The sequence below is a fragment of the Populus trichocarpa genome, chromosome 18 (genome assembly GCF_000002775.5).
Source record: "Populus trichocarpa isolate Nisqually-1 chromosome 18, P.trichocarpa_v4.1, whole genome shotgun sequence".
In the NCBI taxonomy this organism is placed as follows: Eukaryota; Viridiplantae; Streptophyta; class Magnoliopsida; order Malpighiales; family Salicaceae; genus Populus; species Populus trichocarpa.
In genome coordinates this window covers 3,377,354-3,403,986 of record NC_037302.2, presented here as the reverse complement: position 1 = coordinate 3,403,986, position 26,633 = coordinate 3,377,354, and the positions used below count along the sequence as shown (strand labels likewise).

Genomic DNA, 26,633 nt, shown 5'->3' with positions numbered 1-26,633 from the left:
TCTCATCATCCCTATTTATTTGATAAAAATTAAATACAAGGTAATGTGAGTCTGTGCAAGTTTCAAGCCGAAAGAGCTTTCACTTAAGGAGGTGTGTTAGAGAATAATATAAATCATATCCTGTGACCTCACCTAACAGCTTAAACTATTGGGTTTATGAATATTTCCAAAAAAAAAATAGTAATCAATAATGAAAAGGCAGGAATGCTGCTATTTGAAACGTTTATGAAGCCATGGCTAATAAATAGGGCAGGAGGTTGTTTCCTCTACTAAGCTAATACAAGGACAATTGGCGTCGGCATACGTAAGTAATTAGATGGCAGCATTCTCTTGTGTTTCTTTGCAAGTAAATGGATCAGTTCTTAAGCCTTTTGCCTCTGAGAGCTTTGATCGACTCAAAACCTCACTATCCTCAACGTTTAAGGTATGACAATCGACCTTGAACTCTGAAAAGTTAATGGATATTGTAAATGAAGTCTGATGGCTCGTTTTAGCATGTCACCAGCCTTTCTTCAACGAGCTGCATCAACTGCAAATGAAGATTGACGTTTCCCAAAGCATGAAAAACACTTCCAGGAAAATGTTGGATGCATTTGTCGATTCTGCATTCCAATTCGTTGACCAACCATTGCTCCCTTCTCAGGTATTATTACTCCATTTTCCAATGAGAATACATAATTTTTAATGAGCTTGATCAATATTTATGCTGAAATGAATGTATATGCAAACTCTGATAGTCTTTGAATTTGCCGCCTGGGGTAATTGTTGCTTCAGCAACAAGCTAAAAGTAAGTATACTACGAGTTATATTCAGTACATGACATTCAAGATGAGTTCATGGATTGTACACAATTAAGAACCAATAATATCTCTCTTAAAAAGAAAAATTAACATTGATCATATATATTATAGAGCAACTTGGCACCTGTTGAAGAAATTGGAGAAGCTGTTAACGTTAATTCAATCGAAGGAGAGATTCCAGTAGATTTCCCAGAGGGTGTGTACATAAGAAATGGTATGTATCATACTGTATGTAACCATTAATATGTATCTATATATGGCATGTGATGGATTATAATATTCCACAAACTTTAAACTTGTTGTTGGAAGAAAATTAGTGCAGCAGCTTATTATGGATAGTAATACTAAATTGCAAAGCTAAAGAATAAAAAATAAGAAGAAATTTAAGAGGAATGTATGTTTTATTAAGTGTTTTTCTTTTCTATACATATATTTTTTCTTTTCTATGCTTCATTGATGCTTGTGATTACAAGTCTATTTATAAGCTTAAAGTTCTAGACAAATAAGAAATTAAACTAAATAAAGAAAAATATAATTTGATAAGGAAAGGTGATTCTATTTATTTAATCGGTCGACCAGTTTTTAACCGGTAAACCAATTTCTCTGTTTTTTAGAAAAATTAAAAATTTAGTTTATTTTCAACACCCCTCTTAAACTTGATTTCTGATAACTCCTAGCATATCTCTCAGCTTGGCAAAGACATCATTTTTTAGTGGCTTTGTGAAAATATCTGCGACATGGTCTTGAGTCTTTACATATTTGACTTCTACTTCCTTGTTTGTAATGGAATCTCATAGGTAATAAAATCTTGTGTCAATGTGCTTACTTTTGTCATGAAATATAGGATTCTTTGCTAAGGTAATGACTGATGAGTTATCCACATAAATTTTTGTAGGCTTCTCTTATCACATTTATAACTCTTTCAATAATCTTCTTATTCATATGAAATGACAAACACATGTTATAGCAGGTACATATTCAGCTTTACAAGTCGATAATGTGACTATAGATTGCTTCTTTGAACTCCATGTGAATGTTATGTCTCCTATGTACAATACAAAACCTGTAGTGCTCTTTTTATCATCCATATCTCTAGCCCAATCACTATCACTATAACCCACAAGATTAAAGTTGTTAAGTAACCATATAATAAGCCAAAATCTATGGTACCTTTGATATATCAAATAATTCGCTTCAAAGCTTTGAGATGTGTCATAGTTGGTGTCTCCATGAACCTGCTCACAAGTCCTACTTCACAGAGAATATTTGGACGAGTTCATGTCAAATATCTTAAACCCCCAACTAGGCTCTTGAATGTTGTAGAGTTTATCTTCTCTCTTTTATCATTATTTGACAACTTTAGTCCACACTCAATTAGAGCATTCACTTTTGCACAATCTTCCATCTTGAACTTCTTGAGAATCTCTTTTGCAAACTCTTTTAATTCATAAAGATTCTATTTTCTCCTTGTTTGATCTCATTCCCTATATAGTAGGTCATAAAACAATATCTGTCATCTCAAACTTCTTGATCAATGCTTGCTTAAAGTCTTTAAACATCTTTAGGTTATTGCCTGTAAAAGATCAAGTCATCCACATACAAGCATATAATAAGAGTATCACCACTCTCTTTTATCTTTACATAAATAGCATATTTATGGGGCATTTTATAATTTCATTCTTTAAGAAATAACTATTAATATGACTATACCAAGCTCTTGGGGCTTGTTTAAATCCATTTCAAGGCTTTGTTTAACTTTAATACATTTTCTTCATGTCCCTTCACTTCATAACCCATAGGTTGCTCAATGTAGACCTCTTCTTCAAGAAAGCCATTTAGCAAGGCTGACTTGGCATCCATTTGATAGATTTTCCATCTATGTTGGACAATTATGGTAATTATCAATTGAATGGTCTTTAATCTAGCACCTTGAGCAAAAACTTCATCATAATCAATTCCTTGCTTTTGACTATAGCCTTTTGTTACCAACCTCACCTTGTACCTCTCCACTTCTCCTTTGATATTTTTCTTTTCTTTGTAGATCCACTTGACACCTATTGACTTCTTTTTCTTGGTCCAGGATTCAATTTCCATATGTCATTCTTCTTAATTGATGCAATCTCTTCATCCATAGTAATTCTCCACTTTTCATCCTTTATTGCTTCTTCAAACGCTATAAGTTCACACATGGCAAGATGATAATATAATGTTAGATCATTATCAATTGAATCAATTGGATTAGTTACTTCATACAAGTAATCAAGGCTCTTCATCTTTCTTTGTGGATTTGGTGGGTTGTCACTACTTGAACTTTTACTAGAAGAAGATGATAAAGGTGAATTTGAGTTCATTGGTGATTGTAGAGGAGTAACTAGTTCTTGATGATCTTCATATTTCTCTTTCTCTTTATCAAGAACTGGTAGATAGTCATACTTCTCACCACCATCTACCTCACAATCTTATTCTCCTTCTTCAACAAACTCGACATCCCTAATAATTACCATCTTTCCTTTATAGGGGTTGTAAAGATTGTATTATTTGGACTTTTGATCATAGCCCACAAAGTTCAGTTTTTTGCTATTGACATTTAGTTTGGTCCTCATTGGATCATCTATGTGCACATATCTAATACTCCCAAACACCTTTAAGTGAGTAACACTTGGTTTTTTTCCATTCCATGCCTCTTGTGGTATCATGCCATCCAAGCTTTTCGTAGGACACCTATTTGACAAGTAAACACCACAATATAAAACTTTAGCCCAAAATTCTTTTGGCATCTTCTTAGTTTTAGACATACTTCTTGCCATATTGGGGATCTAAGCATTGTTAGGAGTCCTTTTATACCTTAATCTTCATAAAACTCGTTAAACTTATTTAAAACAATTAAATACATTAGACTTTTTTTAAAAATATATACTTATGTCTTTCTACTATAACCATCAATGAAGAGTAAAAAATACATTTTTTTTTACCAACTGAGCATGGTTGAATAGGACCACATATGTCTTCGTGAATCTCTTGTAGGGGTTAACTTGCTCTAGATGTAGACTCCTTTGGAAAGCTCGTGCGGAATTGTTTTCCCACTAAACATCTTTTGCACAACTAATGTGGATGTTTGACAGATGGTAGACCCTACAACATCTCATTTTGCGTCATCATCTTCAAGCTATCAAAGTTTATTTGCCCAAGTCTTATATGACAAAGCCAAGTCTCATCTTTCACACATATCTTTAGGCATTTGGGCACATCTGTCTCTGTGTTTAGTAAAAACATCATGTTCTTTGTCATGGTTACTTTTTCAATTATAGTTTCATGAGTATTAAGTAATGTGAAAGTATGATCTTTCATCTTAATTTCATAACCTTTCTCCAATAATTGTCTCAAACTTAATATATTGCTCTTTTTTTTTTTTTACAGTTGGGATATAATAAACATCACCAATAAATCGATGACTACCATATTTCATTTGAATCAGAATCATACCTTTCCTTTTGATGAAAACTTTTGAATGATCTGCAAATGTGACATTAACTTTAATTAATTCATCAAGCTCCATGAACTTAGCCTTGTTCGCACACATGTGATTGCTGGCTCCATTGTTAAGATACCATGTGTTTTCTTTGGTTTTCATTTGTTCATTATGGACTAGTAATAGGGTGGCTTCTTGCTCCTCTTCTACTACTAAATTGACATTCTTTTCAATATTTTTTGTTGGATTCTAGCAATCAATGGCATAATGACCTATTTTCTTAACAATTATAACACTTAATTTTTTAACCTAGGTCTTGGATAACTACTGTCTGAGGATCCGATCAACCGGTTAGTTTCAACGAGTCGCCAATCGACTAGTTGATCTGTTGAGGGTACCTCAGCCTTCTTTTCCAAATTTTTCTTTTCTTTTTTTTCTCTGCCTTATCCATGACCTCTACCTCCTTGTTTATATCCGGAGTCATCTTGCTTCTCTTTTATAGATAATTTTGAGAAGAGTGCTTATACACCAATATCTTCTTGAATTTCATTGACTTTTTCTTTATGGACATGTAGTTTTCTCATGAGACCTTGAATTGTCAAAAATCCATATTTTGTGATTCCTCTATCGCAACCACAACATAATGGAATTTCTTATGTAGCGAGTGTATGATCTTTTCTACCACACTCGTTTCTTCTATATTCTTCCCATATCTTTTCATCTGATTGTATATGGCTAATACTCTAGTAAAGTAATCAGAAATACTCTCTACTTCAAGGATATGTAACTTTTCAAAGTCACCTCGTAACTTTTATAGGCGTACTTTTTTTTTTATATATTATTAGCTCCTTAGTTTGATTGTTGCAAAACTTCTCATGCTTGCTTGGCGGTGGTTGTGTTAACCACCATCTCAAAAGTGGTATCATCTAGACATTGGTGGATGATTGTGAGTGTTTGTTGATCATTTCTTCATGTTTTTTGCACAACCTCCCTTTAGGTTGAAGTCAATATCACTATTCCACAAGCTTTTCAAAGCCCTTTTCAATTGTTCCCCATAAATCTTGAGAACCTAGCTAAGCTTTCATACGGATACACTAAATTTCATAGTTATTATTTGTCAAACAAGGACATTGAAGTGAGAAGTTTTAATTAGACATGTCAAACAATCAGAATAAACTTTGATACCACTTGTTGAAAGAAAATTAGTGTAGTAGCTTATTATGGATAATAATGTTAAATTGCAAAGCTAAAGAACAAGAAGAAATTTGAGAGGAAGATATATTTTATTAAGTGTTTTTCTCTTTTACACTACTTTTATAGGCCTACAGTCCTAGACAAATAAGAAATTAAACTAAAAAAACAAAAATCTAATATGATCAGGAAAATTAATTCTGCCGACTTAACTAGTTGATTGGTTCTCAATCAGTGGACCGGTTCCTTTGTTTTTCAGAAAAATCAAAAATCTAATTTATTTTCAACACTTATCACTAGAAAATAAATGGTGTTTCTCTCTTTGTGGAATGCAGGTTCAAATCCTCTATTTGGTGGTCTAAAATCAACAGTATCAAGTTTTGGAAAAACAAGCCAAATTTGGGTAGAAGGAGAAGGGATGCTTCATGCACTTTATTTCAGAAAGAATGCTAGTGGGAATTGGATTGTCTCCTACAAGAACAAATTTGTTGAGTCTGAATCCTTCAAAATAGAGAAAGAAAGGAACATGCCAGTTTTCCTACCAAACTTGGAAGGAGATTCTTTAGCTATCTTAGCATCAAACCTTATCAATGCGGTATATTTGACATACATATCTTTAATTGAGGAATTAATGATTTTATTTTTATATAAATATAGTGTTGCTTTATACCTAGATGGATCTAATCCTTATATATAATGCCTTTTTAGTTGAGACTTGGCACAATTGCTAAACACTATCAAAATGTCAACATTTTTCTTCATTCTGGGAAGCTTTATGCAACTGGTGACAATTACCTACCTCAAGAGGTTGGCATATCTACCTTAGAAAGTCTTGATTATTGGGATGTTAATGGAGCATGGGATCGGCCGTTCACTAGCCATCCAAAGGTTCTTTCAATTTGCCTTTATTATTGCTAGAAAATCAATATTAAACCATGCCTATTTAGTGTCTTAGTCATACCTTTTTATATTATATATGAATTAGAATTTCTTTACATTACAGAAAGCTCCTGGTTCAGGGGAACTGGTTATGTTAGGTTTCGATGGGATGAAACCTTACTGTGTAGTTGGAGTTATATCTGGTATGTATGATTTTATATTTTTCATGATGTTCTCTATTATTTCAAATTTAAAACAAAATAGTTTATTCATGAATTGTAATCGATAAATGTACCTTTTTTGGTTGCACATTTTAGCTGATGGAGAGAAGTTATTGCATAAAGCTGATCTCAAGTTCAATAGAAGTGTCCTCAACCATGACATAGGGGTTACACAAAAGTAAGTTCAATATATTAGTATGTTTTTTTTTGCTTGTCCAAAGGCCAATTTTCTCTTACGTGGATCCAAATTAGCACAAAAACAATATTAAGATCACTTTTTATAGTTTTAGAAAATCCTTCTATGTTGACTTTGAAGATAATTTAATGTTACGGAGATAGCTCAAGAATCTCAAAATAAAAGTACAAAATATATAAATAATAAGCACTATCAATTACATACAAAAAAATGTTGAAAATAAAACATAGAAGTATTTGGATGAATCTCCCAATCTTTATTGATTAATCACTCTTATCAACACATACTCTTATTATCAACATACTTATATCAACACACATAAACATGCTTAAATTCTAAATGCATTAGCCCTTATATATTGATAAAGAGATTGCACCTCTAACTATCTAATTAAACAAGGATTATAATAAACTAGTTTAACATAATTCTTTTTTTATCAAGGATTTCTACATTAATTAGGATTTTATCTAACATTCTCTCCTTTAAACTAATATTCTTAAAGAATTAGTTTAACAATGAATGATTCTTCTTTAACCTTAAACTTCCATTTTTCACCAATGGTTTTTAGTCCTTTTAGAAACTTTATTAATTCCCGAGTATTGCTTTTTTTAATGACATCAATTTCATCATCCAAAGCCTTTTTCCACTTTATTTCTTTAATAATATCTTTGGAAATCACAAGATCATAATATGAGAATAGAGCAAAATGAGGAAGTGAATCATTAGATTGTTTGATTCCAGTTACCTCATAAACATTTATCCAAGTAAGCTCTTTTCTAATATGTTGTGATCGTTGATCATTATTTGTTGATATTTCAAGTGGGCTTTGATCATCTACTAGTTGTGGTGCATTTTTCATAGGCTTCTCTATTTCTCATGATTAAGTTTCTTTTTTAATAAAATAACTTGTTCCAACTTGTTTTATGCTTTTTCTTTATGAGAAGCAATATGTTGAAGCTCACTTCTCTATTTTAGCTCATAGGCTTTCTCTTTATCCTTTAATAGCTTTCTATCTCTTCATGTCTTTTATCAAAATTACTCTCCGATTCCCTCTTCCACATCTTTATACCCAACAAGAAGTTTGTTTGTTCCTTTTTAATCCTTTTGAACCATTCAAAGCATTCTTGCTCCATTTTATCGAAATCTTCACGTTCGTGATTAAATGACTTAACATCTTGCTTATGTTGATCTTGTATTGCTTTCTTCTCTAGTTTAAGGTTATCATTCTCATCTTAGAGCAACTAAGAGACAACTTCTCTCTCTTCAGCTACATGTTTGACTTCCTTTCTTAGCTCTTCTTTTTCTTTATTAATCAACTACCACTAAGTTTTAAACTTTCCCTTATGATTTTTCTTATTCATATGACAAGCCATCAATAACGATGTTTCATCTTCCTTCTATATAAAAATAGATTTTTTTTACCACTATTCTTATTCAAATTAGTGTGGCATTCAGATTTTTAATGTCCATACCTGTGACACCTGAAGCATTCAACCTTTTATTTGTCCACTAACTTTGGTTTGTAAGAAGTTGAATGATTATTGTCATATCTTTTTCCTCTTCTTTGAGAATTATAAAACTAATTATCTTTAAATTTCTAATATGGTTAAAATCTACCATAATTGTTGTTTGTGATCCTTCCTCTTCCTCGACCAACTCTTTGTGAGGTAGAAAAATAATTATTAGATGAGACTCGTAAAGCTTTCTCCTTTTTGTCTTGTCAATTCAACTTTTTCTCATGAATTAGCAAGGAACTTTGCAATTCATCAATGAAAAGTTCATCAATATCCTTAGCTTCCTTTATTGAACACACAATAAAATTAAATTTTAGTGTCAATGATCATAGAATCTTCTTAATGATGGTGATATCCTTCGTTTATCACCATGAATTTACATCTTGTTAACGATTGCCATCGTCTGTGAAAAGTAATTTGTGACCTACTCTTCCATATTCATCTTAAGTAATTTAAATTTTGATTGAAGTGCTTGAAATTGCTGCCTATTTGCTCTAGTTATGCCTTGGTACTTCTTTCTCATTGAATCCCAAATATCCTTAGAGGTTTCCTTACAAATAATGGTTTCCAAGATTGATCGGTCAATCAATTGAAATGATAATTTTTTGTCTTGAAATCTTTCAATCATTGCGCTTATATTTTTATTCTTTGCACATCTAATATTGTTGATCCGGATGGTGGTTCAATTATTCCTTGAGAAACATACTTCAATGATCATAATATCCAACAAATTGAGGAATGACGGGTTTAACAAAATTATCGGAAGCCATGATAATTTTCTTTTCAAAAAAAAATCTTGGTTCCATAATAAAGGGATAATGAATTGTCAATAATTTATTGGAAAGAAAAATTTTCTTGCTACAATTTCTTCTAATTTGCTGCAAGTTTTGAGGGCTTATTCACTGCTTTGATTAGCTATTGCTTGTGTGAGTTGCTGGGAGGACTTAGTTCAACACTATTGCTGCTCTAAACACTACGCTAGGAAGGTTCTAAAACTATTATAGTTTCATAAGTTGAACAAAGATCATTTCTACTTTATTTTCAAATTGATCTACTGATGAAATGTAGTTGCTATTGGTTGATCGATAAACATTGTTGGTTCCTTGTAACACTGTTGGTTTCAATTAGCTACTGTTGTTCTGCTACGACTACCGAAAACACTGCTATGTTTTTAACTAAGAAAAGAGAAAAGGTTATTGTGTTTTCCTCTTCTAATAAACCTAAGCTCTGATACCAATTGTTGAAAATAAAATAAACAAGTATTTAGATAAACCTCTCAATCTTTATTGATTATTCACTTTTATCAACAAACACTTTTATTATCAACACACATAAACATGCTTAAATTTTGAATACATTAGCCCTTATATTTATAATGAGATCACACCTCTTGTTGTTACCCATTTTAGTGCCCCATATAAACATGCAAAAAAATTATAAAAAAGATAAAATACAAAAAATTGAAAAAATGTTGAGGAAAGTATAAAAAATATATCATTAAGAAGAATATATTATAACACCCAGGAATTTGCTAAAGACTAGTTGAAGAATATCAAAATACACATGATTGAAAAATTTGACAACATATTTTTGACTAATAAAGGCCGTATTGGCAAGGAAAATACAAAATTAGATGTTTAAGGACTCAATTAGTTTTTTTCAAGGTTTAATTGAATTTATTGAGGGATTAATTGTAATAAAATTGATTTTTGAAGTTAATTTAAGCTTTAATTGGAAGGAATTAAAGTTTAGGGGTTTAATTGTAATTTTAAGGAGTTAATTGTATATATATTGAGGTTTGATGGGCAATTAGGGACCTGATTGAAGAAATCCAAAATCAAGGACCAAACCAAAAAAGACAAGTGAATACAAGGGTTGAAATTAATCAAAATAGGGGCTAAATTGAATAAATTAGAAGTTTATTGATCAATTGAGGGTCAAAATGCATAATTTCATAACCAAGAACTAAAATGAAATAGATAGTCAACTTTGGGGTTGATAATTGAGTTTAGCAAGGGTGAAATTGGATGAAATTAATAGTTTGAGAGGTAATTATGGGTGCAATTAAAAGCAATTGGAAGAACATAGACTAAATTGAAGTTTGACAAATCCCAAATTAAAAAAATCTTGATTTTTAGGGTTTAACCTAGACGACGTGTTGTTCGGGCATTGTTTAGCTTTTTCTTTGATAGTTTTGGCTGATCGAGTAGGCACCTATAAGCGAATGAATGTGGCGTCATTGATCACCTTTAGGGTTGTAACCACCACCATTCAACTGAGAAACACTCCCTTAACAAATATCAGCTACTCTCATCAAACATTTACATCTTATTTTCTTCAATGAACTCAACAACATCTTGTCCCCGATCAACCATCACTGTATTTTTAGATTATAGGCTGATTGAGTTGACACTTTTAAATGAATGAAGGTGGGGTTACACCTCTAAATTGAGTAAGGATAGATCCAAGCAATAGGTATGCTTCTCCTCTACCAAGTTCAGGTGGTCTCTGATGACGTTTATATCGAAGTTGCTCTAGCAAAGCCAAGACATTGGTCAACTCAGTTAGCCTTGACTGAGATACCCTTTTGTGTAAAACCACTCAATTTCTTTGTGTTTTCACACTTAAAAACTTATTAGAGGTATCTTATTAAAGGCTTATAACATCTCATTTTGATTAGAGGGTCAAGCTTTGATGAATGAGGATCAATCTTTGATTAAATCCATAAAAATCATAGTTTGAAACCCTATAAATACCCCCTTGAAAATCAAAGAAGGAGAGGAAAAAAAAGGCAAGGAAAAGAAGAGAAAAAGCTTATTCTTGGAGTTAATTAATAATCAAGTTTATTGCTTGGCATCTAAGAGCTAAAAGGATAAGTTAAAGATTGAGCAAAAGATTGGATTTTTGAAGGAAGAAAGGCAATAACTATTCTAAGTTTTGGGAAGGTATAATCCATCACTAACCTAATAGGTGATGTCTATGAGGCACACATCTAGCTTGTTTTACATGTTTAATGATGTTTTTGAACTTGCTTTAGTGTTACGATGTTCTATAGTTTTGATTTTTATTAATACGTAAAAATGTTGTTTTTATTGTTTAAATCTTGCTTTGAGTTGTTTGTTGATGTTCTTGAATACTTAGGTGATGTTTATTGGATAAGTTTTGATGAAATGAATTGGTTTTGAAATCTGCCAAATATAGCAATAAGGTTTGTGATGTTTTCTGTGTTGGCTGATACATGTTTTTGGTTTCTAGGTTTTGTTTGGGATCTATTAAAGGTTTATAACCAATTTGAATCCAAATTGCATAAACATGTAGGTTGTTTAGCTTTGACAGTTTTGAAGTTTTGAATCTCTTGCATGATTTTGATGTTTTGATGTTATTTGTTAGTTTTTTTTATTCAAATATATTTGTTTATAGTAATGTGACTTGGTAGAAAGAAGGAAGCATGTTTTAGAAGTAAAAAAATACCAGTTTTGGAGGCTTGATAGTGTGCTGGGTTTCTAGGCTATTTCTGAGTTACTAGGCAGTTTTTTTCATTTTATTGGCAAGAGCATTGCCTTAGCGCCATGATTTGGACCAGTTTTGGTCCATTTCTTTGTATCTTGACCTTCGCATGACATCATTAGATAATGATCTAGGGTTTTGGTTTTAAACTGAAACCTATTTTAACTAAATCATGATTATTGATTGATAATCGTCAATGTTTTATGTTTGATTATTGTTTAGTGATTGATTTACATCCTTTTTGTGCCTTTTATTTCATTTCATGAAATATGGTCTGGATTAGAATTCATGTTGCTAGAATTTGGGTTTGAATGTTCTTCGTGTTCTTTATTTTTTTGTGTTTGATTGGTTTTTTCATGTTATTTTGTACTTTTTTGGTGCTTAATCTATTTTTTGGCTTTCATTTTGTTTTCGAGTCAAACCAAGGTCTTTGGTTTGGTTTATAGTCAAACCAAAAGATTTCAAGTCAACCCAGTTGGGTAAACTTGGTCAGGTCAACCTAGTCGGGGTAAAAAACAGGTCAAAGGGTTAAGACGTTGTTTGACTTGCACTCTTTTTGCTAAAGGGTTTTTTGCTTTAAGGATGTGTTTGAAAAACACCTCTGTAGGCATGTTTTGACAGTTTTATTACAAAGAAAAATGAGTTTTTATCAAATAAAACTTAAAAAATGATTAAAAAATTTAAAAAATATACTTTATTTTTTTCTTACATATGGCCAAAAATCCTTCAAATTATTTGAGCATTGTTTTTTTTTAAAAAATCTAAAATACTTTGGCATGTTTTTTTTTTAAATTGCATGGATTTTACAACAAGTTTATAAAATTCCAAAGGATTTTAGCCTATATTTAAAAAATATTAAAAAATTATTTTTGGAAAGAAGAATATATTATTCACTTCTAATATAAAGATAAAAAACCTAAAAGATATTAATATCCAAAATATTATTAGGGATAATAATTTATTATTACTCACTTTAATATAAGAATTAAAAACCTGTATGAGGTTAATATCCAAAATATTATTGGAAATAATACAACTCATTCACTCATAATATAAGGATAAAAAAACTGCAAAGAATTTTATTAGAAATATTATTTGGAATGACGTGATAGCTAAAAATTCCAAGTTTGTCATGAAAAAAAGCCTCTATGATAATTCAGGACATTTCACTATTCTAGACCAAGTTCTTGACCTAGAAAACGTGAATTTGTTCATCGTAGCAAATCCGTCATAATAGGAATAGAAACATCATCAGACCATAACAATCAAACAAAAAAAAAACAATGTAGCTTACCTCAAGTAAGGTGTATTATGGGTGCTAAAGCATTTTTTTATGCAATCAGTCACTTGCCTAGAATATTTAAAAGACCAGTTTGAGTTTCTAGTAACCATAATATCCGTTGGCGACTTCTTTATCCAACCAAAAACTATTCCAGGACCGCCCGGAAAGTGACACCGCAACGCCGTGCCCACGCGAGGAGAGCACGACACCTCTAACTATCTTAATCTAACTATATAATTAAATAAAGATTCTAATAAACTAGTTTAGCTCAAATCTTTTTTATTATTATTAAGAATTCTTATAATAACTAGGATTTTTTTATTAACTAGGATTTTATCTAACAAAACATATAAAGAATAATTTACTATGAGAAAGCTAGAGATTAAGGGAGTGATACAAAATCGTTCTTTTAACCTAAATTCCTAAATAACCTAATCTCACTTTCATTCAATCTATATGTTTTAGCATGATACAAGATAGAAGAATTTTTTTTTATTATTATTCTTTACAAAGTTACCTCACACGTAGAAGGAAATCACTTTAAAATTCTCTCTTCTCTCTAGTCACTAGACAAATAAGCACTCATTTTTTGCCTTTAATCTGAAATATAAGAACCTTAAACTTTTATATGATCCAAGGCTTTTTGTTTATCCAATAAGCTATTTTAGTTATGCTTCTTTTGCTAGTTAAGTTACAAGCACATGAATGTATTTGTTTCTCACTTGTACCGGAATTTAAGACAAACCCAGCATATGGTCAATCCGAAACAAATATATTAGAACCGTTTCATTATTGTTCATTATTTTTTGTGTATCAGCTACAACGTGATCATTGATCATCCTCTGATAGTTGACATAACAAGAGTCATCAAGGGTGGACAGTAAGTATAGATTTATCGATTGGATTTCTTTAAAGCAATGCCAATTACACAATCACTTGCTTATAGAAAGAGGTATCCATGTTCACATGCAGATTGATGAAGTATGAGGAGAAAGAGACTGCGAGGATTGGAGTGATGCCTCGTTACGGGAGTGCAGAGTCAGTCAAGTGGTTTGAAGTAGAACCAAACTGCACATTTCATATTGTCAATTGTTTTGAGGACAGTAATGAGGTGAGAAAATTGAGTAATTGGTGACAAGTATAACAAAGAAAGAATGTTGCCCTCAATTTTTGAAGTACTGTTAATGTTGATCAGCAGAAAGCTCTAACAGTCTCTAGTTTTTGGTTGATATTAATTGGTTTAGTTACTTCTTGTTAGAAAATAATATAAATCATATCTTGAAACTTCACCTAACAGCTTAAGTTTTTGGATTGAGTTGGTTCTTTGATTTGGTATCAGAGCCTTGATGACCAAGCGGTCACGAGTTCGAATCTCACTATCCCCATTTATTTGATAAAAATTAAGCACAAGGTAATATGAGCCTGTGCAAGTTTCAAGCCCAAAAGGCTTTCACTTGAAGGGGTGTGTTAGAGAATAATATAAATCATATCTTGGGAACTCACCTAACAACTTAAGCTTTTGGGTTGAGTTGGTTCTTTATTGATAATAAATTTATTGCTGAATGTTCATTCCTGAATTAAATCTTTCACCGATCATGGACAGGTTGTTGTGCGGGGATGTAAGGCTGTTACATCCATCATACCGGGTCCAGATTGGGGTCAGGACAAGTTCGAGTGGTTCTCGAAAGGATTTAAGTCAGATGATGCTGATGGTTTAACAGAAAATGGATATCTCTTGCACCGCGTACATGAATGGAGACTAAACGTGGTAACTGGGGAGGTTAAGGAGAAATATCTAACAGGTGCTGACTGCTCCATGGATTTTCCTTTCATCAATGAAGATGTCACTGGTTTAAAACACAAGTATGGGTACACACAAGTCATCGATTCCTTGGCAAGCTCTATTTCTGGTAACAAAAAATCCATCCTCGATGCATACATTTCTTTTACATTTTACAAAATTGAGATTGACATTTTTCCATGCGTCAGGAATCTGTAAATATGGATCTGTAGCCAAATTACACTTTAATGAAGAAATGTCAGCCTTCTCAAAGGTAAATTCATTTATGCATATCCCTTTTGTTTCCATCACTCTATGCTATTCAATTTGGATTTCCAAGCATGGAAATGTATACATGGTTGCTGCTTGAATTTACATGGCAGGAGGGAAGCAATGAACAACCGGTAAAGGCAGAGTATCATAAGTTTCCAGAGAACACATTCTGCACAGGAAGCACCTTTGTGCCTAAACAGGGAGGCGTTGAAGAAGATGATGGTTTGATTATTACTTTTGTACACAATGAAGAACGTAATGTGTCTCAAGTAAGTCGATGACTTTTCTCCAAAACCAGTGGTTTAAGTTGGGTTTACATTTCTTGACACAAGTTCTCAAATTCTCTTTAACGCCTTTTTCCTTGTAGGTTTATATAATAGATGCAAAGAAGTTTGAAAGTGATCCAATTGCAATATTAACTCTGCCCCAGAGAGTGCCTTATGGTCATCATGGAGTCTTTGTTTCCATGCCAAATCAAGCTTAGCATGCCTTCTTTTTTGTACCGAATATGACTTTGGTCTTTGCATGTAAAATGATCTCTAGATTTCTTTTTTTTTCCCCTTCCTCTTTTCTATTTGTTTTTGGGTTGAAAAAGTTGCACAAAGTGAGTTTTACGTGTAACTGGATTCCAAGTTTTATCGTTTGATGATGTGTTTCAGTTTCAAGAAATTGGACTAATACTGTTCAGAACACTATTTTCTTCGTTTTCTTTCATTATTGTTAACTATTAGAATGTATAATATTATAAGAGGGAAAACAAAGAATAATCATATAAAAATATTTGTGCCAAAAAGACTAAAAATTAATCTCATGGGTATACTGTCGGTCAAATGCACGAATTGATATAATTATTGCTACCTCTAAGGTCTAATCTATAGCTTGTCAAAAAACAGAAGAAAATGACGCACCAATTCTGCTCAGTTGAACTTCTAGCAGTGGAGTGAATGCGAGAAAGCCTGATCAGCTGAAGTTCCAAATAAAATTAAACAGAAGAGATTAGATAAATGAGATTCGAATTTAAAATTTTTTGTTTATCATCTTCTTCCCTTTCTGCCTGGTTTGAGGGACTCCGCCATCTATTTTGAGGAAGAATATATAAAAAGACGCTGAATTTATAGATATGACCTGCAGAAAATATTAGTGGCAGCAGTCTGCAAGACAACAAACTGACATCAGCAGCATAGGGGTTTTGTACCATGCGACATAAACCATACGTTATATTGCATCAAGGCTTCAAGGAAAGCATCCTAAAAATTACACATGCTAGAGCCTCAAGAAAACATGAAACTGCATGGTTATAAACCAATGAAAGCAGAAGTGATACACGATACCACAAGGCCAAGTAGAGCCTCAAAGGCACATCCCATCAAACATTTGAGTGTGGAAAAAATGCTGAAAGGCACGTTCGTCATAATGCGCCAAGACATACGTACAGCCATATAAACTACGTACACAGACAACCTAAGACAAGCCAGTGAACGTGCACAGATTTAGCTGCAAAAGCACAGAAAAACGATATGAGAATTCCAGAGATCATATAGATCGTAATAGCTTAAATTTATTTAAATGCATTACAGAGAGTTATGTACATGTCTATTACTATGAAATAAACGAAAATAAATAAATGGCCTCAAATTGTTGTTGTTGATGAAGCCATGAAAACTTCATGATTGGATTGGATTTTTTCATGGTTGTCTCCTGGGCTAAGTTTGTAGGCTATGTTATAGGCTTTGTCTTTGGACTTAGTTATTCTTGCAAAAACAAGTCTTTTATTAGAATACAGGACCCTTTAATATTTAAGTTAGTAGATATAAGATGAGAAAATAATATACAAGAAAAATTATAAATAATGTGAGAAAAGTGTATAGAGAGGGGAGCAAGAGCAACACGCATTGTGAGTAAACAAGTGGTTCTTGAATTGTTGAATCTCAATGGCTTGAATGTTTTACTTGGTGATCATAAGTATTTATAAACATTAATCATATCAGCTTACCTTGTCAAGCATGGAAAAGGGTGTTGCATATGCCTCGTGATATGTGGATTTGCAGGTGTCTGATGGTATGTGGAGTTGAAGGTGCCTCGTGGTGATAAAGAAATGAAGTGCGACCTCATGGTGAGTGAAAAAAAAAAATGATCACTGTTGGTGGAAAGATCAGTGCTCTTCATTAGTTTGCAGGTGTCTCATGGTATGTGGAGTTGATGGAGTGCAACCTTATGATGAGTGAAAAAAACAATAATTATTGTTGGTGGAAAGATCAAGTGCTCTTTATTAGTTTGTGGTGCTTGTTGTGCTATTGATGGTAAGGTTGGTGTTTAAGTTCTATATAGAGAACTTTGTGTTTGTGTGTGCCTGGGTGGTGTGCACTTTTGACATATTAGAAGGGAGCAAGAGTAATACGTGTTGTGAATGAATATGCTGTTCTTGGATTGTTGGATTAAATTTAAATTTTATTAAGAAATTTTAGAGGTCAGTTTTCCTATAAGTTTATATTGTAGTATCCATAACTAATCGGGATTTGCAATAGTTTCAAATTGGTTCATAATTTTCTTCCTCTTTGATTTGAAACTTTTTTTTTTTCTAACCTTGTTCAGGTTTTTATAATATATAAGCATCTTAGAATATCTGTAATATTAAGTTTTGATTAAAAAAAATATTTAGTAATAAAATTTGAAATTAAGGTTTTTATATGGTCATCCTATTCAACATAATTTTGTATTAATTCTTCTTGTAATCTTTTTTTGAGTTGTTTGTATCTACGTGCCCATGTATAAATTTAAAAATATTTATATTTTAAATATTTAAATGATTTGAAAAAGCTTAATGATTTGTAATAAATTTATTGGTCGGTCAACAAGGTCCATCTAATGATTTCTTATTATTCATTTTTAATTGTTACATAATTATTAGTGATGGATATTAATTATGAGCAAACTTCTGTTATTTATTTTTTTTTTAATTTCCTTAGCTTTCCTCCCAGTTTGGACATAAAACATGTGTATTAAAGAAGAAAGTTAAAGATTTATTTTCCCTCATTTCCCCTTCCCTTCATTTCCTTTATATATGTTCCTAATTTCAGCATCCAAATAAAGAAAAACGACTTAATTTCCTTCCCATTACTTTTCTTTCCTTTACTTTCCCTCAATATATACACACTGTTACTTTTTATTGCGTGTAAATTATAATTGGATATGATATATAGTTGTAGAAAAAAATTAACAAAACGTAAACCTCAAATTGTTGCTCGATCATTTTGGCTCTTCAAGGCGAGAAAAGAATGTGTGTAGGCATAATTTTTAGCATCTAAAATTAAATAAATACATGTGTATAAATATTTGATTTATTAAGATATATAACTACATAGAATTTCTATTTAGAATATTATTACAAAAAAATAAATAATCCTCTAATTTTTCTCTTAAATTTGGTATATAGTGACTTAATTTATTTATAAAATCAAGTCAATATTAATTTGTGCTTTGTAAAAATACGAATTTGGACATGTATTGCAAAGCAAGATTTAATAATTTGATGCTTTGAAAAGTAGCTTTGATTTATCTTCAAAGTTTTATTGAATAACTCTTATAGGGCATTTAGGCTCAATCCAACAAAACTTTGTTCTTTAGTGATTTCAAGCGTAGATAAAGGACGTATGAGAGCTTTTAAGAGAGCTTCGTTAAAGATTTTTTGACAATTATTTTACCATGAGATTGCCATCAATTCTGGCATTGTTACAAGTCTCCACAAAGTGAGCCACATGTTGCCTTGAATTCCCTTTGCCATCGAATTGTTGAAACTTTGGTGGTTGATAGCTTAGAGGCATCCTTAGCAGGTCAATCCTTTAGGTGTACAGCTTCGTATAATAATACGAAGATTGAACTAAACTTTCTATTTGGTCCATGATGGATTTCTTGATAAGTTCTTTCAGTTGATTTGTAGTAAGGATGTCATCGGTAATACCGTGGATATTCCTTGTAGCCCTGATTATAAAATCTTCAACAACATCTAGTTGATCTACTTGTATAGCCTTGGTAGTTGACTTTTGGCCTCCCTTGTTACTGTATCGAGTTTTTTCATCAGCTCTGTTATCTCGTGGTTTTTTTTCTAGAGTGAAGTTGAAAGCCTCTCAATGAGTTTTGTCAAATTAGCCACTTCATCCAAAGATATAGTCCCGGTCATCATCACTAACTTGGTGCTAAAATCTAAAACCTTATTTTGTGATTGACTTGTAGAAGTCTCCACAAGTGAATTGTCAATGTAGTCTCCTTGAGTGCCGAAGAAAAAGTCCACGTCCACTTGATTGTTATGGTGGAGTTACTTGTAGTTTCAGCCTTAGAGCAACGAGATCCCGTGTCCCATTTGCATTCAACAACAACTCGAAAATAGGCTTAGTTTGCACATACTACTCGGCAATGGATTTTGATTGTGATGGTAGGGTAGAAGAATATTTAACCGTATGTCGACAACTTAAATCAAAAGCTGTAAACCCCGATTAAAAAAAATGAATGATTAATTAAATTAATTTTGTATGGGATATTTGAAATAAATATGTACTGAGGATGAGAAAATAGTTGCAATAAGTTATAATGAAAAGAAAATTTAAAAAAGAATTGTACTGTAAGCACCAGTTAAAAATCAGAAACATTACTAGGGAATGATAATAAGTCTGTAAAGGAAATAAATGGTAAAAATATATAATAAATATATTTGAGATAAGAAAATGGTATCGAGAATTGAGTAAATAATTGATATCATTAATGCAAGAATGAAATAAGAAAATTTGAATTTTTGATGAAAAATCATAAACTGGCTAGTTTTATGCTGTAGCACGTAATTTTCAATCTGGTCATTAGATTAAATTGAAATTTTGTATGGAGTCTTGTAAAATATTTTTTTTTAATTTAGGTTAAAGTTTCAGAATTTTTTGAGTTCGATAAGATTTTTTCAAGTTAAGTACAATAAACAGATAATAAAATAGCACAAATGAGTGTCTATAAATTTCTTCAAGCACCAAATTAAAAATAGGCCCAAGACAGCCCTTCTTATAAGCTACCAGCAGTACAAAAAAGAAGAAGAAGAGTTTGTAGCTGGCCAAGAGAAGAAAATAGAGAGAATAGGGAAAATTGCTTGAAAAATCACAAATTAAAAAAAAAGTGTAATAGGAAGAGTTTTGAGTAATTAAATAGAGGGTTTGAGGTGTTAGGGATTCTACAAGGAGTTTAAGAGTTAAAGTGTACTTTTAGAGAATGAAAATTGAGCTTAGAGGGAAGTCCGAAGGAGAACTTGATTCAACTTATTTTGACTTTTGATTCTTCATTCTTCAAGGGTAAGAAATCTCTCAATGATGATTCATTGTGTTGCTTTTTATGTTTGTTCTTGGATTGAGTAGAATTAGTATTATGTAAAAGTGGGTTCTTGATGTTGTGGTGGTTTGAATACATGGATTTATGTTGATTGTGTTTTTGTTGATGGGATAAATGCTTGGGCTAGTCATTAATTAAGTTAATTAGTAAGAAACAAATTTCATTCCTCTTGGTAATGGGAATTTTAGCTAAAGGTGGGATTTTGGGGTGATTGAGTTGTTGAATTAATGACAAACAAATTGTTTAGCTATGCTAATTAATTAATTGGTGATTGAAAAATATGTAATTATTAAGAGAATAAAGAAAAGAGTGAATGAATAAATTCCATGAGTGGAATATGGATTGTGTTTTGAATTGTGTAAGGAAAAGAATGAAATTGAGCTAAATAAAACTAAGAATTTTATTTGTTGATATAATACAGGAATGTTGGGTCATGTAAATTGATTATTAAAGAAAATGAAACTATGTTAGGAATGAGGAATGAATAAATTGATCAATGGATTTCTCTTCATTTGATAGGCATGTTTAAAAAAATTAAATAAAATAATTTTGGCCGGTGTTAAAAACAATTGTTGATGGAATTGTACTATGTGATGACTTTTAAGTAAATCATTGGATAAAGAGGTATTGAGATTGTCAAAGAATCAATTCAACCTAAAAATTTAAGTTGTTAGGTGAGGGCCCAAGATGTGATTTATATTATTCTCTAACACACCCTAGTGAAAGTCTTTTGGACTTGAAACTTGCACAGACCCACACTATTTTGTGCTTAAATTTTTTTTATCAAATAAATAGAAATGATAAGATTCGAACTCATGATCGCTTGGTCATCAAGACTCTGATACCATATCAAAGAACCAATTCAACCTAAAAGCATAACCTGTTAGGTGAGGTCCCAAGATATAATTTATATTATTTTCTAACAAAGATCTTGAGATTTTTTTATGGAACATGAGAGGTTAGAGGCTCCAGACAGCAGTAGAGAGTTACTAGTCGAGTACCACTAGCAGGTAGGTGTCCAACACCTTGAACCTTTGTAGAAACATTAATTAAAAGCATGTGTAAATTTTAATTAGAAATTCTGTAATTTTATATTTTGATGTCAATAGATGAACTAATGCCCGGTAATTGAACGGATGAACTAATGCCCAATGATTTCGGCGGAAAGGTTAGTGTCCCTATTAAGGGAGTAGTGCCTGATAATTGGGCTGATGGGGGAGTTGTGCCTGAGTGAAAGGGGTAGAAATGAAATTAATTTAATGAAAATGAATGTGTAAAATATTAATGATTTATCATAAAATATATAGAAAAATATTTTCATATGAGTGTAGTGAAATGATGTATTGCATTTCTTGATGATTATGTTGGTAGAATGTAAATTTTATTTTCAGGATCCTCGCAACAATGGAGTAAATCTTGTTTGAATATTAGACACTTTTTGTATCTTTATGTTGATTAATATGTATTATGGGTTGAACGAATTATGTAAATGATGTTGAATGAATCCTTTTGGTTATAAAACAAAATTATTATATGTAATTAATTTGAATGCCATACTTAAAAAAACAATTGTGCTAAATTAAGTAATTGCGTTCTGTAATACTTGTTCATATGATTAGCAATGTCAGAAAAAAAAATTACCCTAAACTTTCATATTTAACTGAGAAATTGCCAGATAAAATCATAGTGATATTACAAAAGTTTTGTTGTTTTTAGAAGCGACAATGGTGATCATGTTCTTTCTAGTTGTCATTGAGAGCTTGTTGGAAATTCTTTCTTGGAGAGAAGAGATAGATATATCCCTAGTGGAGTCATCAAAAATTTATAGACATGATTTTTAGCACCTAAAATTAAAGATGCACATGTGTACAAGTATTTGATTTATTAAGATATCTAGCTGGATACAATTTCTATTTAGAATATTTAAACAAAAGAATATATAATCCTTTGATTCTTCCTTTGAATCTGGTATATGATGACTTTATTTATTTGTGAAATTAAGCCAACATTTTTGTTTTGCAAGAACATGAATTTTAGTGTATATTGCAAAACGACATTTGATGATTTGATTCTTTAAAGAGTATTTTTTATTTGTCTTTAGTGTTGTTAAAAAACTCTGATGTGGCGTTTAGGCTCTATTTAATAGAGTTTCGTTCTTTGTAGACTTTAAACGTATATAAAGAAGGCTTATGAGCTTTTGAAAGAGTTTCCTTACTTGAAAAGCTTTTGAGAGAGTTTCTTACTTGGAGAGCTTGTCTTGAAGAAAATTTTGTATTTCCCATAATTCTCTTTTCTCTTTATTTTTTTGTTTAAGGTGAGGTCCTTTATCTATAGAAGTTTATAAAGGCTCTTAGATCATTTTTCAATGTCACATAACACTATTTTATTGGTTGATTTTTATTTATAATATCTTATATTTATAACAAGATACCTTAAATATCTCATCTTGTATCTTAACCTTTAATTAACCAATAAATATATAAAGGCTCATTTATTTCATTTTTTTATGTAAAAATAAAATAAAAATTACACATGATGAAATTTTATTTGTAGAAAATTTTTGTTTCAACAATATGATCATCGATTAGTTTCATAGTCTCAAATGCAATCTTGAAATTGCTTTACATTTTCTTATAGCAAGCAAATAACTAATCTCTCTTACAAAGTTTAGTTTCAATTTCCATCAGACAGGGACTTAAATGGGAAGCAAAAGGAAAAAAATATTGTTATTCAATTTCGGCCTGCGAAGCCTGTCAATATATAGCAATGTGAAGGCATAGAAATATGGTTAGTTCTTCCCAACCTCTCCCGGCCTATTGACAAATTTTGTTTCCGCTTCACTAGTGTTCAAGTTGCCTTAAACAATGATTGTTTTCTTAATATTAAAATCCATAAACTGAGTTTTGTAATGCGACCAGAAGAGAAGTTCGAGTCATGAGGTCCATTTGCAGGCCGCCTTACCCTTATAGGACAAGGAACCAATTCTAAATTACATTTTGCCTTGACTCACGACAATATTGAGATAAACTATAGAAACTAGTCTATCAAATACGCACTCGAAGACAGCCTTAATCGACAAACCATAATTAGACATCAGAAGAACAAAATCCATCATGATAAAATAGGAAAAAAAAAAAAAGGATCTTATGCTTTTGGAGTTTAATAGATTCTTTCGCAACAAAAAGTTGTCCTTGCAGAATGCCATTATAGAAGCATAGGAATTGTTTACAGAAACTGTGACAGCATACAGTATGGCTATCTCTATGAATCAATTACATCTCGTCATAATTCTTAGCTTGTTCTTTCATGTCAAAGCCCAAATCACTTCTGATTCGGATACAGGTATCCTCAAACCACTCCATCCAAGCCTTGCAGTAGTCCTCGGGATCATCTCGATCATGCTGTCGATGACGTTTCTTATACTTGCCTACGCAAAATACTGCAGGATAAACCAAAATAATTTCTTAGGCAGTAATCCCGGCCATCACCAAAATGTTCATGGACTTATTCGATCAAGGTCTAGATTTTCAGGGATCGATGAAGAATTGATTAATTCCCTGCCTTTTTTCAGGTTTTCTTCACTCAAAGGCTCAAAAGAAGGCCTGGAATGTGCAGTTTGCATATCAAAATTTGAGGATTCTGAGGTCCTCAGACTGTTGCCTAAGTGCATGCATGCATTTCACAAGAATTGCATCGACCAATGGCTAACAAGTCACTCTAGCTGTCCTCTTTGCAGATACAAGTTAGATCCTATGGATCTCAAGAGCTTCTCTTGCTCAAAAAGTTGGAGATACTTGCAAAATCCTTCAGATCTAACAGAGGATCCTAATCTTGAGATCTTTGTTGAAAGAGAGCAAGATCATCAAGGTCCATTGTGGTTTAACCCTAGAAGCAGCATCCAAATTAGCAATGACAAAGACAGAAGGAAGAGTTGCTGATTATAGCAGGTAGAAATGCTGACGATAACAGGAAACTCTTGCATAAATTCAAGCACAAGATCATTATTTCGGATGTTCTTATCAAGAATCGATGGAGCGATGTTAATTCTTCAGATTTTTTGTCCTTGAACACTGAGATGCTTAGAGTCATGTCAAGCAACAGATTTTCTCCTTTGAAATCAAGTAGTGCAAGATTCCACGATGGCTTGTCCAGGAATGAAAATTTTGAAAATATTAAGGAGGATATAGAAAGGAAGAGATTGTTAGAATCCAAGTTTACTACAGTTGACAGAAGTAATTCTGTTTCAAGTTCAAGCTTAAATTCATCAAAAATGATTAATCCTGCATCGAAGAGATCAATGTCTGAGATCACAATTTTTTCAAGGTTCAGACAGCTAAGTGTGAGGAACAAAACAAGAGAATCTACATCCCCTGGGAATGGTGCAACAGATGAGAGAATCAGAAAGCTTTGGCTGCCAATAGCACGGCGAACAATACAATGGTTTGCCGGTCAAGAAAGAAACATACAACAATTAGAGTACCAAAGACAATCATCAAATGTGTGATCTTCATAGTTGCAGAATCTTTACAAGTTTGATTTGTAGATTTTCACATGTTAGTAGCTTTCAAATTATAAGACGACATGAGATTTGGTAGTGACACTGTTACATAGTTGTTGTTGCTACTTGTGCTACTTAAGTTAGGGCAAAAAGTGTCTAACTTATTATTCTATATATACAGCAATAGGAAATTCTAAATAGGAAATAGTTGGTTTACATCAATCCCAATTCTTACAAGAAAACTAAATAAGGAAAACCCGCCCCCAACACTTCCCCTCAAGCAGGTTTGACTAGCAACAACTCTATTGTTGTTACTAGTTGTTTTGTAGCCTTCACATACAAAAACTCAATTGTTTTCTCTTCAAACTTCTCATATATGAAATTTTGCAATCAAGCTCTACATGTTTATTATGGTCATGTTGTATCGGATTCTCCATAATTTTGATAGTTTACTGGCTATCACAATATAATTTCATAGCTCCTTTAAGAAAAAACAAAGCTCCCCCATCAGCCCTTTTAACTGTAATAGTTCTTGAGTACCCTTTAATCATTTCTCTATATTCAGCTTCTAATAAAACAAACTTTTGTTTTTAACTTTTCCAACTAACTAGATTATCTTCAAGAAACGTGAAGTACCCGGTTGTTGAACATTGTCTATCTCCTTCTGCACCCCAATCTCAATCACAATATCTAGTAATGGTTTTATGGTTATGCTTAGAAAACATAAGACCTTTTCCAAGTTTCAACTTCAAATATCGCAAAATTCCCCAATCTCAATCACAATATCTAGTAATGGTTTTATGATTATGCTTAGAAAACATAAGACCTTTTCCAAGTTTCAACTTCAAATATCGCAAAATTTTAAATATCAACATTCATATATATGAACTTCACTCGGATAGTTGAGAATAATTAAGAGACTTAAACTATTAGTTAGTTAATCCTTTATATATATATATATATATATATATATATATATATATATATATATATATATATATATATATATAGGGCAATATACAATAGTAATGGTGAAAGTTACTACACAAGAGTATGACTACAATATTTTCTATATAAATACATTCTATAATACGGATTATGCACAAAGTTACTTACCACATTAAAAGCATAAGAAATAATTCTTCAACTTGTGATAAGTAAATCGGTTGAACCATTAGTCTTTGATATCTTTCCTTGTTAGTAGGAACTTGATGAAGAAGTTTTTTAAAGCTATGATTTTACTTTATAGGTGCATTAATAGGTTGGCGGCGTTCAAGTATATCTGTCTCCTTTAATAAATCCAAAATATATTTTTATTGTGACAAGAATATTCCTTGCACTGACATAATAGCTTCAATATCCAAGAAAAACTTTAAACCTCCAAGGTTTTTCATGTCGAATTTAGATGCTAAGTGAGTCTTCAATTTTAACATCTCATCAATATCATTATCAGTAACAACCATGACATCCACATAGATGATAAGTGCACTTATTATACCATTCTTTCTCTTTAAAAACAACATATGATATGTGTTGCTTTGATTATAACCATATTTCTATATAGATAGCCAAAATGATCTGATTCATGCTCTTGGTGATTATTTTAAATCATACAATGTCTTTTTTTAACTTGAACACCAAGTTTGTATTGCCTGAAGCATT

General features: G+C 31.8%; 2 protein-coding genes across 2 annotated transcripts; both read left to right on the top strand.

Annotated features, from left to right (window-relative positions):
* The first annotated feature begins 235 nt into the window (after positions 1-235).
* On the top strand, positions 236-15,807 carry LOC18107470 (carotenoid 9,10(9',10')-cleavage dioxygenase 1). The gene is made up of 13 exons (XM_006371637.3): positions 236-424; positions 506-643; positions 912-1,014; positions 5,796-6,055; positions 6,169-6,348; positions 6,464-6,542; positions 6,657-6,738; positions 13,877-13,939; positions 14,032-14,170; positions 14,663-14,969; positions 15,049-15,113; positions 15,223-15,381; positions 15,480-15,807. The coding sequence occupies exons 1-13, from the start codon at positions 317-319 to the stop codon at positions 15,594-15,596; spliced, it is 1,800 nt and encodes a 599-aa protein (XP_006371699.3). The 5' UTR covers positions 236-316; the 3' UTR covers positions 15,597-15,807.
* A 7,802-nt stretch (positions 15,808-23,609) lies between these two features.
* LOC18107473 (E3 ubiquitin-protein ligase ATL42) lies at positions 23,610-25,073 on the top strand. Its single transcript, XM_052449168.1, has 2 exons — positions 23,610-24,347; positions 24,392-25,073. Exons 1-2 carry the CDS (start codon positions 23,725-23,727, stop codon positions 24,975-24,977), a joined length of 1,209 nt encoding a protein of 402 aa, XP_052305128.1. The 5' UTR covers positions 23,610-23,724; the 3' UTR covers positions 24,978-25,073.
* Positions 25,074-26,633: the final 1,560 nt, after the last annotated feature.

What these genes read in the sequence shown, in the direction of transcription:
- LOC18107473 (XM_052449168.1), top strand. Translation starts at nt 23,725, where the DNA reads ATGGCTATCTCTATGAATCAATTACATCTCGTCATAATTCTTAGCTTG. An exon ending in CAAGATCATCAAGGTCCATT is followed by an intron (nt 24,348 to 24,391) that starts GTGGTTTAACCC and finishes GCAATGACAAAG; the next exon opens with ACAGAAGGAAGAGTTGCTGA.
- LOC18107470 (XM_006371637.3), top strand. Translation starts at nt 317, where the DNA reads ATGGCAGCATTCTCTTGTGTTTCTTTGCAAGTAAATGGATCAGTTCTT. An exon ending in AACCATTGCTCCCTTCTCAG is followed by an intron (nt 644 to 911) that starts GTATTATTACTC and finishes TATATATTATAG; the next exon opens with AGCAACTTGGCACCTGTTGA. An exon ending in CATCAAACCTTATCAATGCG is followed by an intron (nt 6,056 to 6,168) that starts GTATATTTGACA and finishes ATGCCTTTTTAG; the next exon opens with TTGAGACTTGGCACAATTGC.